The 14,797-nt window shown below is 36.1% G+C and overlaps 2 protein-coding genes across 2 annotated transcripts; both read right to left on the bottom strand.

Moving 5' to 3' along the window:
* Nucleotides 1–1,508: 1,508 nt before the first annotated feature.
* On the bottom strand, nt 1,509–3,631 carry LOC127253774 (RPM1-interacting protein 4-like). The gene is made up of 4 exons (XM_051278541.1): nt 3,444–3,631; nt 2,606–3,250; nt 2,243–2,488; nt 1,509–1,779 (listed from the first exon to the last, which is right to left on the bottom strand). Exons 1-4 carry the CDS (start codon nt 3,447–3,449, stop codon nt 1,756–1,758), a joined length of 921 nt encoding a protein of 306 aa, XP_051134498.1. The 5' UTR covers nt 3,450–3,631; the 3' UTR covers nt 1,509–1,755.
* A 4,159-nt stretch (nt 3,632–7,790) lies between these two features.
* On the bottom strand, nt 7,791–10,061 carry LOC127253590 (putative pentatricopeptide repeat-containing protein At3g25060, mitochondrial). The gene has a single exon (XM_051278244.1). It carries the CDS (start codon nt 10,014–10,016, stop codon nt 8,025–8,027), a length of 1,992 nt encoding a protein of 663 aa, XP_051134201.1. The 5' UTR covers nt 10,017–10,061; the 3' UTR covers nt 7,791–8,024.
* Nucleotides 10,062–14,797: the final 4,736 nt, after the last annotated feature.

Here is a 14,797-nt window from a genome sequence, read left to right as displayed (position 1 = left end):
AGTATTCAAAGCTGATATTGGCTTGATTGAAAGCAGTTTCTTCTAGCCTTTGCTTCATAATCCGTTGGATTTCAGCTCAAATAAGTGCTTCAATGTTTAGTTTAATATTATTCCCTTTTGCATTTCTGATTTCATTGTTGCTCTTTTCTTTAAGCTCCTTTGTTTCAGCCAAAGCACAATTCATTATGGATGCTATTTTCTTCTTTAATTCTTTGAACCATGTGGGAACACCATTTAATGAGAAACATGTGTCTCTTCCATGTCCCTTCTTCTTACAATAATCACAAATCATGCTTCTCTTCTCAAGTTGCTGCCTCATTTTCTCTGTCAAGAACTTTGACTGAAATGGGACCTTTGTTGCAACATTGAATGCATTGTGTTCCAATGTAATATGAATCTCCTTTTGTTTTTCAAACTGTATAATTAGAGAGTAGGCTTTGCTCATTGTTGGCAAATGGTCCATCATCAATATTTGCCCCTTAGCTCATTCATAGTTGTTATTCAAACCAGTTAAGAATTGAATGACCATGTCTCTGTCCATTCTGCTTTGAAATTTTTTATGCAACCCACAGATGCATTTGGCTCCACATGTGCACACAAATGGTGGATCAACGGTTAAAAGTTCTTGCCAAAGCTCATGCAACTTAGTTGCATAAGTAGAATTGGTATCTTCACCTTGTTTAAGAGATCTCTTTAGTTGATAAATAAGGCTGTCATTAGATTGACCATACTTCTCCTTGAGACTGTCCCAAAGGTCCTTTGCTGTTGTGACAAAGACAAAGGCTCCTTGCAGATCTTGATTCATTGAGTTAATAATCTATGTGCGGACCAGAGCATCCACCTATAGCCAAACTTCATACTCAGGATCAACCTCCTTTGGTTTGAGTTGCTTTCCTGTTATAAAACCGCTTTTACCTTTGGCCATGAGTGCATTCCACACCATGTGAGACCAGGTGAAGTAGTTGCTTCCATTGAGAGGGATGGATGATAGGGTTAGATGTGGCTGGTCTCCACTAGTAAGTTGGAGAGCTTTTGGAAGGGAGCTTTGAGGTGAAATTAAGGCTTGAGCTGCTATTCTTGCTGTTGCTTGTATATAGCTGCCATTGATGTATCATGAGGAGGTGCAAGAAGAGAAGTTTCAGCACCACGCTCGTTGTTAGAAGCCATGGTGATGAACAAAGCCTTCAAAGCTCTGATACCATGATGATTTTGAAGGTTGAGGTAAAAAAAAAAAGATAGAAAGAAACTAAATTATGTATGTATTACTTTTCATTAGAAATCAGGCTAGAAAGATAAACTTATTTACATATAGTATACCAGTACAAAGTAGGGACCACTGAATCCAAAATAGAATAACAAATTCTAACAATTAAGCACAACACCAACACACAGAATTATTCCTTATTCTCCATGTTTTGAGTGTCTTCTGTTAACATATATATATATATTATATTATATATACAAACATATATATATAAATATCCATTTATATATATAAAAATATACATTCATTACATATTTGAACAACATACACGTATGGTGACATAGTAGGTAACGGTAGAGAAAATTAATATATTTATTAGCTATCCAATAATAATATTACAACAAAAATAACATAAATGCGACTAGTAATTAAATAAACAAAAAATGTAGAAAGTAAATAAAGTCCACAAAAACACTCGCATGCAAATGACAGATATATGAGCTAATTAATAAGATGCTGCAACCAAACAAGTCGTCCTTAATTTCCTTGATTTACCACCAACGGAAACAACCTTTCTGCAATATATACAAATTAAATACGTATATATCAGTAACCAAAACATAATATATATATATATATATATAAGCCCCCATACACAACCCTCCCCCCCTACACCAAATGGCTCAGATTTATTTCAGCATTCTATCCATCTTGATAGCAAATATACAATGCATGTGTGTGTTTTTAACATATTTAATTAATTATTCACTTCAATTTACGCGCAGGCATGAACAAAATTTTTTACTTGTGATGCCTGTTAGTTTTTTACATACACTGCTGTTATTTCAACTCACAGGATGATGCATCTGTAATGCAATATTGCTCATAAAATAAATTTCCACACATTATATCAAAATATATATGAATAATAAATTTAAAATAATTTATTCTGAAAATAAGTTAACTAAATCTTTTCTTTTCAAGTTTAAATAAATTCAGTCTAATATTTTACTTATAAGAAGAAGAAGTAGAAGTAACCTTATAGTAAGATTTAATAGGCAGGCGTGAGCGTGGGGGCGTGACGGCATTATAATGAGATGAGGAATGGGTTGGGGTGGCGGGTGCGGTATCTATAACCATAACCCTCTCCCTCTCCTCCCGCACCTTGTTGAATACGTGCGTGAAATTGAAGTTTTCAGCCGACTGCTCGTTCCATCCACCGAAGGGGGGAACAACAGCAACAGCGCCGCCTTTGCCTTTGCCTAATTCTTTGCCTCTGTCCAACTACCAGGTCCAGGCCAGTTAGATGAATTAGATCGACCAATCGATTTGGATAGATAAGAAAGACTGAATTAATTAGGAGGAGGAGGGGGAGTAGTAGTAGTAGTAGGTCGATCTTACGGTTTGTTGAGCGGGTGGGTTCAGGCGGGATCTCCCGTCCCAATTGCGCTGATGATTAATAATATTGGTGTTGGGGTTGTGACGACGTCGACGATCATCATCATTATCACCACCACCACCATCATGATGGCTCTTTCCTTCCCAAATGGGCGATGATGATCCCAGCTTATTGGTATTGGTATTGGTGCTTCTCCCCATCCCCATCACTCTGACATTAGCAGCAAAGCTTAATTGCTCGGATCGACCTGCTGCACGCTGAGGCTGCCTCTGTGCCGACTTGTCATTGTTATTGTTGTTATTATCAAACAAGTATCGTTTCGAGTCATCTTCATCTTCTTCTTCCTTCTCCTCTGGTGGTGGTGGTGTTGTTGTAGCTGGCCTAATTGCTCCTCTTCTCCCAGCAGCGTTAATATTCCCAACAATCTTCTTCTTGATCAGCTCCCCTGATCTGGGTCTTGGCGTTGGCGTTGAGGGGCGGTGAGCAGAGGCAGCAAACCACTCGGGGGGGTTCTCTTGTGGTTGTGGGTCATTGGGGTTCATCATTTTTCCACCTCCTCGATTTTTCCTTGCCTTGTCGAAGTAAACTGTGTAGGGCACGTTCGCCTCGTTTTCCCAATTCCCAAATTTCGGGACATTCGCAGCACGCTGACCATTTTCAATTTTGCAAAATGATCAACACTCAACACATACATCATCATACTCATACTCATACTCAAATTAGAAAGAATGAATGTTAGGACGCATATAATATATATACGTATATCATGAACACACGTACGAAAACAACAACAACAACACATACAGACACCCACATTAAACTAGGAGAAGAAGAACTTACAGCCATTTCTCGATCTTGCAGTTGGGACGGGACACACACACACAGACAGACTGACTGACTGACTAGAGGTCGAAACTACGAATTAAAGATAGATATCCGGATGACTGATCCCAATCGGGGAGAGAGAGAGAGAGAGAGAGAGAGAGATGATGCAGGAATGAATGTAAATGGTTGGATGGAGAATTGAAAGCAGAATAGGTTGCAATTAATGTATGTCTACGAATATATAAATAAATATATTCTTGCCATTAAGATCATCGATGGAAACCTCTCCTGGCAGGGCAGGGCAGTTTGTCAAAGCGGAGACAATTTGACATTTTCACACACGTAATGTAATTAGTTAATTTAATTAGGATTGTTGTAAATTGGTGGGCGGGTGGGTAGGTAGGGTTGACCCATTAAAGACAGCCAAGCTCTTTCGCTATAATTGATTGATTAATTAATTAATTAGACCGTATATATCGTGGTCGTGTGTATAGCGCAACTTGGCTTGGTTAAGGTTAACCCGCAGTTTAGATAATCGCTTAGACCACTTCAAAATCATCTCTCTATATATATATATATATATATTCGCTAATGCCTACTGCTATGATATGACTGACTTTATCTATTTTATTTTATTTCAAACTTTGAGCTACTAGGATGTGCTTGGATATCAACGTTGGCAGGGTTTAAAAAATATATATTATTATTTTTATAAAAATATCATATTAATATATTCTTTAAATTAAAATGCAAACTAATATAAAACAAATTCTAAAATTTATCAATGTTTACATTTGACTATATCCTACAATTTTTTTTAAAAATTTAATCACCATTTGCACATCGCATTCATATATCATTCAAAATCATATTATATCACATGTGGACAAGTTTACACAAATATTTTATATAAAACTTATTATAATTTAGCACTGGTATTAGTTAAAATGTATGGTACACAAATTTTTTATATTTGTGTATAAAATCAAAACTAAATAGAAATGATTAATATGATGATAAATTATGTGAAGAGATTTAACGGATTCCATTGTAATTTGGGGCCCTTTGAGGACCTTTTTTACCAATATATATATAACAAATATTTATTTTGTTTTGTAAAAAAATAATGTGGTAATATGGAAATAAACTCGAAATCATGAAGTTATAGTTTGAAACTCTAAAAAATAATAGTACTAAATGATTTATAAGTAAAACCTAACAAGCTTAAAAATTACACTATTATTTTTGTATCATTTAAATAAAAAAAAAAAAAATTACATAAAGCCCCCCTTTTCGCCAAGGGCCATCATATTGATGTTGGGGGCTGCTCAGCTCATACAGAGCTTCTCTGCACTAATTCGTAGTATATAACCATAAATGTCCATTGCTACTTAACTAAATTAGGAGATGATGCTTACTTACACTCGTTAATATTTCCGGTGGTGATTCTGTGTTTTCAAACTATTTAAACTAGTTGTTCACGTGTTTACTAGATAACTAACAATACTGAAGGAAACAATAAAATGAACACTAATCGTTGTACTCAAATTGATCACAGAGGGACCTATATTTAAGGACTCCAATCTAGACTTGTCTATTAACATTTTAATACATAATTCAATCCATCCATATGCAAATCTTACAATATGCACACAAAGAAATGACTAAATGCAAAAGGATTCCTTCATCTAATGCAAATATAACTTCCCCTCAAAAAAACTATTATATTATATAGCCGTGGTCTTGTCTTTGTCACTTGAGTTGCCGATATGGGCGATTTCATAAAGTAATCTCCTCATCTTCACTCCTAGTTTCAATCAAACAACGTTAATCAAATGAATCAATTGAAATAGTAAATCACTTTACCGATCCGATGATTTGCTATTAGGCAGTCATACATTTACTGATGTATTAATCAATCAGTTTGCCTGTTTTCTCAGCTCAGACTCAAGCCACATAAATTCACACCTAAAACAAATACACCCCCATTGTATACAAGATAATTTTTGGAGAAGATTATGAAAATTATATTAACTTAAAATGAATCTGTGCACAAATATATATAAAAGATGGACTTGGTCTAAACTCATGTTGCCCAAAGGGACCAAACCAGCCTAGAACTGCTTGAGTTTAGCGCACTTCAGTCCCAACACATTTAGGGTGTGTTTGTTTGTGGGATTGGAGTTTGAGTTGGGATTTGAATAGTAAAAATTTTGAATTTGAATAGTTATATGATGTGATATAAATAGGTGTTGATGTGATGTTTTGAATGTAAAATTGATTTTTAGTATAATATAAAAAATAAAAAATAGGCGTTTGATTTGATGTTTTTTGGGGGGAAAATAGGATGAACAGTGGATTTAAAATCCAATCCCCAAAACAAACACACCCAACAGGCCAGTTCAGACCACAACGGATTATAAAAAATATATTTGGCCCAACTCCAACCATGACTTGTAAGTATAACAGTCCGGGCTAGTTCGAGTCAATTCAACCATGTACAAATTATACTGCATTTATAAGTAATGCTCGATAAATGTACTAATTTAATATATTTTTTGGAATATAGTAAAATCAAATTTTCGCAGCATCCATGAGTGAAAATGAAAACGTCCTAAGCTTGATTTGATCGTAAGTGACAGCAGATGGTTTCATGTTAGTGCACACGATATTGAATTTGTGTAGGTAATTCATCACCTTGCAAGGCTATGAAAAGAAGATAATAAGTGAATGAACCCATATTTCAACTTAAAAGAACATCATTATCAACAGTAGAGAATGTAATGCAAAGAGGTTTCTGTGTGGAGTCAACTTCCTTCAAATTTGATTATCCTAAGCCATTTTAATCTCTGAACTTTTCCCATAGTCAAAATCATTGAATTTAGCACCAGAGTGTGTGATGGAAAGACTTGCTCACACTTGCCTACAGTGAAGGGATCTGTCTTTACAAGAATTTACATGATAATAATTCGTCCGTGTTCATAAAAATTTTTGAATTAGAACTAACCAAATTCTAGAATACAACTAAAAATCGAGAAATTAGAATGTAACAGACAAAGAACAAACTTATTGATTAGAAGTCTATTAATTGTCTCTAACTAGGCTCATAAAACTTAAATACAATTATAGGAATTTAATTACCTAATTACATTATGATTTAAAATATCTAGTTTAAATTATTTCTATCTACGCAGAGCAGTTAAAATTTGAATGCATAATTCATGGGAAGTAACTACTCAACACATGTGTCACCTATTCAAATAAAAGTACAATTACAAATATCTTAGTTGAATTGACATGAAACTATTGAAGCAAATAAAATATCGAACCTATTGATAAACTCGAGAATTACAACTATACCATAATCAATAAGAATTCAATAAATACTTAATTAGAAATGTTCTAATCAATATTCATAAAAATCAAGAAAACAAGAGAAATAAACATAAAGAACATGAGAGAAGTCTATATGTGTCTGATCATTTGTTGTCAATCAGTATGCCAACTCCAATTTTCTGCAAGCGAACTTCAATTTTCTATATTTAATTATTTTTTAATTCTTAGCTCTGGAACTTTAAAAATAGCCGATGGGCTTGTAATTGTTGAATTCTAATAGTATAATTTATACCAAATTAACTCCTAAATCTATAAGTTATTCAAATATGCATAAATTCAGTATAATTTATACCAAATTAACTCAAATATTCTCAAAATATAAACAATTAAAATGCATAATATGCTACATATTATTTTCGCCGGACAGTCTCCGGATGACGTGAAATACAATAGTGCATGCGGTGATGGTCAGAGATGAACAAAACGAATTTAAATTTATATTTAACCTAAAAACTACGGTATCATATAAATTTTTAAAAAAAAATTATGAAAATTGTAGTAATATAAAATAAATATCTACACAAATATAAAAAATTTAAAAGAAAATTATGAAAATTGTAGTAATATAAAATAAATATATATATACCTATATCCTAAACTAATAAAAATACAAAGGAATAGAAGTAATATTATAACTAGTAATAATATAACTAATAAAAACACTTGTGTTTTTAAATAAATTGATTTTTTTTATATATATATGGATAGTGTTAAAAGTATAAAATATATTCCCTCCGTCCCAAATACCATATCCACGTTACCGTTTCTGTCCGTCCATGTCACTTTTTTTTTTTGGAAAATATTACACACTTTAATCTTATTTTAAATTTTTTGATTTTATTTTTTTAATTTTAATTAAACTAATTTAGTTATCTTAATCTTAATTTATAATTATTTATATCATAAAATAATTATTTTTATTAATATATTCTTAATTATCTACTAATTACATCCTTTACTGCTACGCTCTGATGGAGGGAGTATTATTTTAAGTTAAATATTTAATGTTGAAAGTTTTTGTATTGTTTATTATTACTTTTAAAAAGTTGTAATTAAAAAATAGTGTTGAAATAATATAATACTTGTTGTTGGTGTTCATAGGCAGTGGGTGCTTGCAAGTTGAACCTTCTTCAACCACCGGGTCGCTCAATGTGACTCGTCTATCTTATCTATGCTGCCCTGCCCTGCCCTCCTTCCTTTTTAAGTTTCAATTACCGCATCCACCACCATCGGAATCGGAATTGGAATTGGACATCCTCCTCCTCCACTTCCTCCTAACTCACATTCGCATTGGCATTCGCATTCGCATTCGCATTCGCATTCGCAGTATCCTCCTCCTCCTCCTCGTCTCATTGCGTCTTCCATCTCCGCCACAACTGCCGCAATCCGTCCGTACCAAGGGTGGCTCCTGTCCTCCACGCTGAACGCAGACAACCTGCCATTCACTTCAATCACGCTGCACCCCGGCACCGCCTTCTTCACTACTGTCCCCCCGCCTACCAGTCTCATCTCCCTCCTCACCGCCGCCACTTCCTCCCATCTCTTTGCAGCCGCGAAGAAATTCGACACCAGGCTGTATACTCCTGCTGCACTCCCCTGTTTCGGCGGCTTCCCCTCCCCCTTCAGCTCCAGCAGCACCTTCCTCGCCGCCCATTCTCCCACCCCCCCGAACTTCTTATGGTTCAGGCATCCCGACAGAAGGGCCACCCACACACCCATCCCCGGGGGCCCCATGCTCGCCATCATGCCTTCGATCAACTCCCGAGCTTCCTCCACTCGCCCGCCCCGAGCGAACAGATCGACCAAACTCACGTAATGCTTCTCCATCGGCTCAATTCCATATTCTTCGACCATCGACTCAAACCAGTACTTCCCTTCCTCCACCAATCCCGAATGGCTCAATGCCGAGAGAAGAGCAGCGAATGTCGCATGATCAGGAGCCACGCCCGCCTCAAGCATTTGCCGGAAAATCTTGAGGGCCTCCTTGCCCTCCCCGTGAGTCCCGTAGCTGGCAATAATTGTATTCCAAAGTATGACGTCCCCCCTGCGAAAGCTGCTCACCTGTTCGCACAATGCCCGGGCACAGCAAAGCAGCCCGCATTTTGCATACATATCAATGAGTGCCGTGCTGAGGACCTGATCCTCGTCCTTGCCCTCGTCCTGATCCATGCGGATCCTCCTCCGGGTAATGTATCCGTGCACCTCCCGCCCCCGTGACGGAGACCCGAGCTGAGAACATGCCAGAAGTGCGCTCACCAGTGAAACCAAGTCAGGTTCCAACCCGCAACTCTGCATCTCTACCAGCAATTTGAGAGACTCCCCTGCATATCGTCCACTCCGCGCATACCCCGATATCAAGCTGCTCCAAGACACAATGCTCCGGTGGCTCATGATCCGAAACACGGTGGATGCACTGTCCACCCTTCCACTCTTAGCATACATGTCTACAAGAGTCGTCTGCACCGCAACATCCATAGCATAACCTTTCCGAAGCATGTACCCGTGCAGCGAGCAACCTATTTTCGGGGACCGCATCTCCGCGCACGCCTGGATCAGTGCCAACATCACAACCCCGTCGCCTTCAAGTCCCTCCTTCCGCATCGCCCTATATGCATCCACGGCCTCCATTGCTCTCCCACTCTTAACAAACCCCGCAATCACCGTACTCCATGTCACCACATCCCGTCGACACATCCTCTCGAACACGCACATCGCCCCATCCATTTCCCCAGACTTGGCATACAAATTCAGCACAGCAGTCGCCACAAATATGTCATCCCCATAACCACAGCCCACGGCAGTTCGCCAAATTTCCTGCCCCAACTCCAAGTCCATCAAGCTGGTGCAGGCTTTGATCGCCACCGTAAAGGTTGAGCTGTCTGGCTTTATATTTTCAAATATCATTCTTCTGTACAGATGCATGAGCTGAAGGGGGCAGTTCCGGCGGGAGTAAGCGATCAGCAATGCGTTCCAAGAATCAACCCTTCTTTCAGGCATATTGTCGAGCAGTTTGCATGCGACATCCATGTGACCCGCGCGAGCATACGACGCTATCAGCTGCGCTGGGAGACTTCCGAAGCCGAAAATCCCAGATGTAATTGCAACAGCATGGATCTTGGCAACGGATGATATGTGTTTGCAGGTGGAGAGATACAACTTCAAGTCGTTAAGAAACCATTTTCCCATGACCATTATAAGATTTTGCTGCAGGCGTAATCAGGCGAACCCAGAACTGTATGGAAAGGGGGTTTAGTTTTTAAAACTTTCAAAATAATATATATTGGCAATTAATTTCACTGTATTCTTTCGATTATTATTATTTTTTAAAAAAATAATTAATACTCTACGTATATTTATTATTTTTATATTTTATATACATATTTCTATATTTAAGCATAAAAATATTTATTTTTCAACAATTTCACAAAATAAATACATCTTTTATATTTTATATTTCCTCCACATAAAACAATTATATATATTAATTATATTTAATTATTAATATTTTAAATTTATAATTTATAATTTATAATTTATAATTTTTTTAATTAAATTATTTAATTATTTAATTTTAATCTATAATTACTTTATTATATAATAATTATTTTATTAATATATTTTTAAATTATTTACTAATTATATTTTTTCTATTTCTCTCTATCTACCGTAATGTTATACACTACACAACAACTATGCCGACGGAACGTGGATATTTTATAATTATGTATTCTACCGTCTAACTCACCTCTATATATATATATTTAGTTATAAAATAAATACACAAAATTCTTTTCTCCCTCCCATTCCCATTCATTGCATCTTTATCTCTCTGGGCATTTGTTGGATACTAATCTATATATAATAATTGCATACTAATATTATATATAATATAAATATAATAATTACTTATATACATACAAACATATACAACCGTACACACACATAGACATATATACATATATATATTTATTAATATTATATTCTTATTATTATATAACACGTTATAAGCACGAAAATTCTTGCCTATTTTATTTTTGGTAAGTTTTATTTTTATATTATTTATATAATTTATTTTCTAAATTATGGAAAACCTTGCAAAATTTTCTTTTAAACCTCTGTCTCTCACCGGCAATAATTTTCTGACTTGGTCCCTGGATGTAGAAATGCATCTAGTTTCTATGGGCATTGCTCATACAATTGCCAGTGAAAATACGGCTACAAGCCAAGATCGGGCTAAGGCTATTATTTTCATCCGTCATCATTTGGACATTCCTTTACAGTCTGAATACTTGACGGTGAAAGATCCACTAGATTTGTGGAATGAATTGAGGGAGATATTTGGGCACTTGAAATATATCACTCTCCCCAAAGTCCGATATGATTGGCTTAACCTGCGATCGCAGGATTTCAAAACTGTTACAGAGTACAACTCAGCTATCCATCAGATTACATCTCAGTTGACACTCTGCGGAGAAATTGTTACTGAGAATGATAAATTGGAGAAGACTCTCTCTACCTTTGATATTTTTAATGTTGTGCTACAACAACAGTATCGCGAGAAAAATATTCAAAAGTACTCACAGCTCATTGCATGTCTTTTATTAGCTGAGCAAAACAATGAATTACTGACGAAAAATCATCAGTCCCGGCTCACTGGTTCAAGTCTGTTCCCTGAAGCGAACGTGACATCTTCTGAACGAGGCCGAGGACGTGGTAGAGGCCGTGGACGTGGTCGCGGTCGTGAGAGTCAACGCGGTCGATATACCCCTTACAATCGCCGCAGTTTTGACGGTAACATGATGCAGAGTAAACCCCAATATGGGGATATAGCCGAAAAGGCTAAACAGGGAAAGAGGCAAATCGGCATTTGTAATCGGTGTGTCATTGAAGGCCATTGGGCCAATACCTGCAGAACAGCCAAACACCTAGCCGATCTTTATCAAGTCTCACTGCAGAAAAAGGGAAAGGAGGTCGAGACTAATCACGTTGATAATGATGACGACCCCGATGATGACCTTCTGGATTACGACACAACGCATCTTGATATAGCGGATTTTGTCGTAGATTCAGCAAACCCCCAGTGATAGACATATTATGCCATTTTACATTATGTTTTGTAATATTTAAATTATCGCATACTACCTTTTTGTAATACATTTTGTAATACTTATATCTGTCTTTATTAATACTGCGTTTATTGATATTTAAAGGTTAAATGGATGCCAATCAAAATGATGCAAATATGTGTTTCATTGACAGTGAAACGACACATACTATATTGAAATACGAAAAATATTTCTCTCATTTGAAAAGGGAAAAAATGAATGTCAATACAATAAGTGGCAGTGCGAAGTTAACTGAAGGCTCTGGAGAAGCCATTATATTTCTCCCCGTGGGGACGAAAATTATGATACAGTATGCACTATTGGCCACTAAAGCTCGAAGAAATTTACTGAGTTTTCATGACATTCGAGAAAATGGTTATCACATTAAAACTATAAGTGATACCGATGGTGAATTTTTATTGATCACCAATATCATTGATAAAAGGAAATGCATCATTGAGAGATTACCCTCACTCTCTACTGGTTTATATTATGTCAGATTAGGTGTTGTTGAAACACACCTCACGGTAGACCAAAAGACTACCGATTTTCAAATATGACATGATCGCCTTTGGCATCCTGGCAGTACAATGATGAGACAAATAATTGAGAATTTGCATGGTCATTCATTAAAATGTCAAAAAATGTTAAATTCAAATGAATTAACCTGTGTTGCCTGCACTCAGGAAAAATTGATAACCAGGCTATCGCCAGCTAAAGTAGGTATTGAATCACCTACATTTTTGGAAAAGAATACACAGGGATATATGTGGACCAATAGACCCACCATGTGGGCCATTTAAATATTTTATGGTGCTTATTGATGCATCTACCAGATGGTCACATGTCTATTTACTATCTACTTGCAATATGACATTTGCGAGATTGCTTGTCCAAATTATTAAATTACGGGCACAATTCTCCGATAATCCAATTAAGACTATACGTCTGGATAATGCTAGTGAATATACATCGAATGCATTTGATGATTATTGCATGTCGATTGGAATTAATGTAGAGCACCCAGTTGCTCATGTTCATACACAAAATGGCCTAGCAGAATCACTTATTAAAAAATTGCAATTGATTTCTAGACCATTACTGATGAGGTCTATGTTGCCCGTTTTAGCTTGGGGGCATGCAATCTTACATGCAGGAACACTTATAAGAATGAGGCCGACAAGCTATCATAGCTATTCCCCAATGCAGTTAGTATTTGGTCACGAACCAAATATATCTCATCTACGTATTTTTTGGTGTGCTGTTTTTGTTCCTATTCCACCCCCCAAACGTACAAAAATGGGTCCTCAACGTAGATTGGACATTTATGTCGGATATGAACCACCGTTAATTATAAAATATCTTGAGCCTATGACGGGTAATTTATTCACTGCAAGATTTGTAGATTTTCATTTTGACGAATCACATTTTCCAACATTAGGGGGAGACAAAAACGAACCAAAAAAAGGATATTAATTGGAAAATCCCATTGAATTTTTATGACTCTCGTACAGAGCAATGTGAACTAGAAGTTCAACGCATTATATATTTGCAAAATATTGCAAATCAGTTACCAGATGCATTCAATGACTCGAGCAAAGTCACTCGATCATATATCCAAGCTGCTAATGCTCCAGCTAAAATAATTATCTCTGATGGACAAATTACAAGTGCTAATGAATCAGCGACACGCTTAAAGCGTGGTAGACTACTCGTTTCCATAGACAAACATCCTCGAAAGAAAAGAGGAATTAATGATGATAGTCATGAAAATATCATGAATGACATTGATAAACCTCAATCTAACGAGGAAGTCAACCTTGAAATAATTGCTCCAGAAGAGCACGATCTTGAAGAACATGATGAGACTATTGAAAACTCAATTAACTATGTTACTTCAAGAAAATGTTGAAACTGCAAAGAAACAATTATTGATAATGCCTTCGCATACAGCTTGGCATTTGATATAATGGAAGAAAACGAGGATCCAAAGCCAAAATCGGTTTATGAATGTCGGCAAAGAAATGACTGGCCAAAATGGGAATATGCGATTCAATCAGAGCTTGATTCATTAAACAAAATGGAGGTCTTCGGACCAATTGTTCAAACACTAGGTGGTATAAAACCAGTTGGATACAAATGGTGTTTGTACGAAAAAAGAATAAGCATAATGAAATTGTAAGATATAAAACCCGTCTTGTAGTTCAAGGATTCTCACAAAGACCTGGAGTAGATTTTGATGAAACATACTCTCCAATTATCGATAGAATAACATTTAGATACCTTGTGAGCCTAGCAGTGCGAGAAAAGCTCGATATGCGTCTTTTAGACGTAGTTACTGCATATCTGTATGGCTCATTGCATACTAATATCTATATGAAGGTTTATGAGGGATTCAATATGCCTGAAGCATACAAAATAAACCAAAGGGAATCATATTCCATCAAATTGAAAAAGTCATTGTATGGACTTAAAAAATTAGGGCGAATGTGGTATAACCATCTAAGTGACTGCTTAATAAAAGAAAGTTATACTAATGATCCAATATGTCCATGCGTCTTTATAAAGAAAAATAGATCAAATTTTGTCATTATTGCAATATATGTTGATGATCTCAATTTAATTGGAACTCCTGAAGAGATCCAAATTGCAGTTAAATATCTAAAAAAAGAATTTGAGATCAAAGATTTTGAAAAGACAAAATATTGTCTGGGATTACAAGTGGATCATGTTAATAACAGAATATTTATCCATCAATCCACATATACCCAAAAGATATTAAAACAATTTTATATGGATAAATCTCATTTTCTGAGTACACCAGTGGTGGTCAGATCCCTTGATCCCAGTAAAGATCCATATAGGCCA

Source organism: Andrographis paniculata, unplaced genomic scaffold, assembly GCF_009805555.1.
Source record: "Andrographis paniculata isolate CXL003 unplaced genomic scaffold, ASM980555v1 Contig51END, whole genome shotgun sequence".
NCBI classification, from domain to species: Eukaryota; Viridiplantae; Streptophyta; class Magnoliopsida; order Lamiales; family Acanthaceae; genus Andrographis; species Andrographis paniculata.
This window is presented reverse-complemented; position numbering and strand designations above follow the sequence as displayed.

Coding starts and splice junctions, on each gene's coding strand:
- LOC127253590 (XM_051278244.1), bottom strand. CDS start 10,016: ATGGTCATGGGAAAATGGTTTCTTAACGACTTGAAGTTGTATCTCTCC.
- LOC127253774 (XM_051278541.1), bottom strand. Junction 2,489..2,605: donor ACCCACCCGCTCAACAAACC/GTAAGATCGACC, acceptor TGGACCTGGTAG/TTGGACAGAGGCAAAGAATT. Junction 1,780..2,242: donor CTATTAAATCTTACTATAAG/GTTACTTCTACT, acceptor TATATATTGCAG/AAAGGTTGTTTCCGTTGGTG.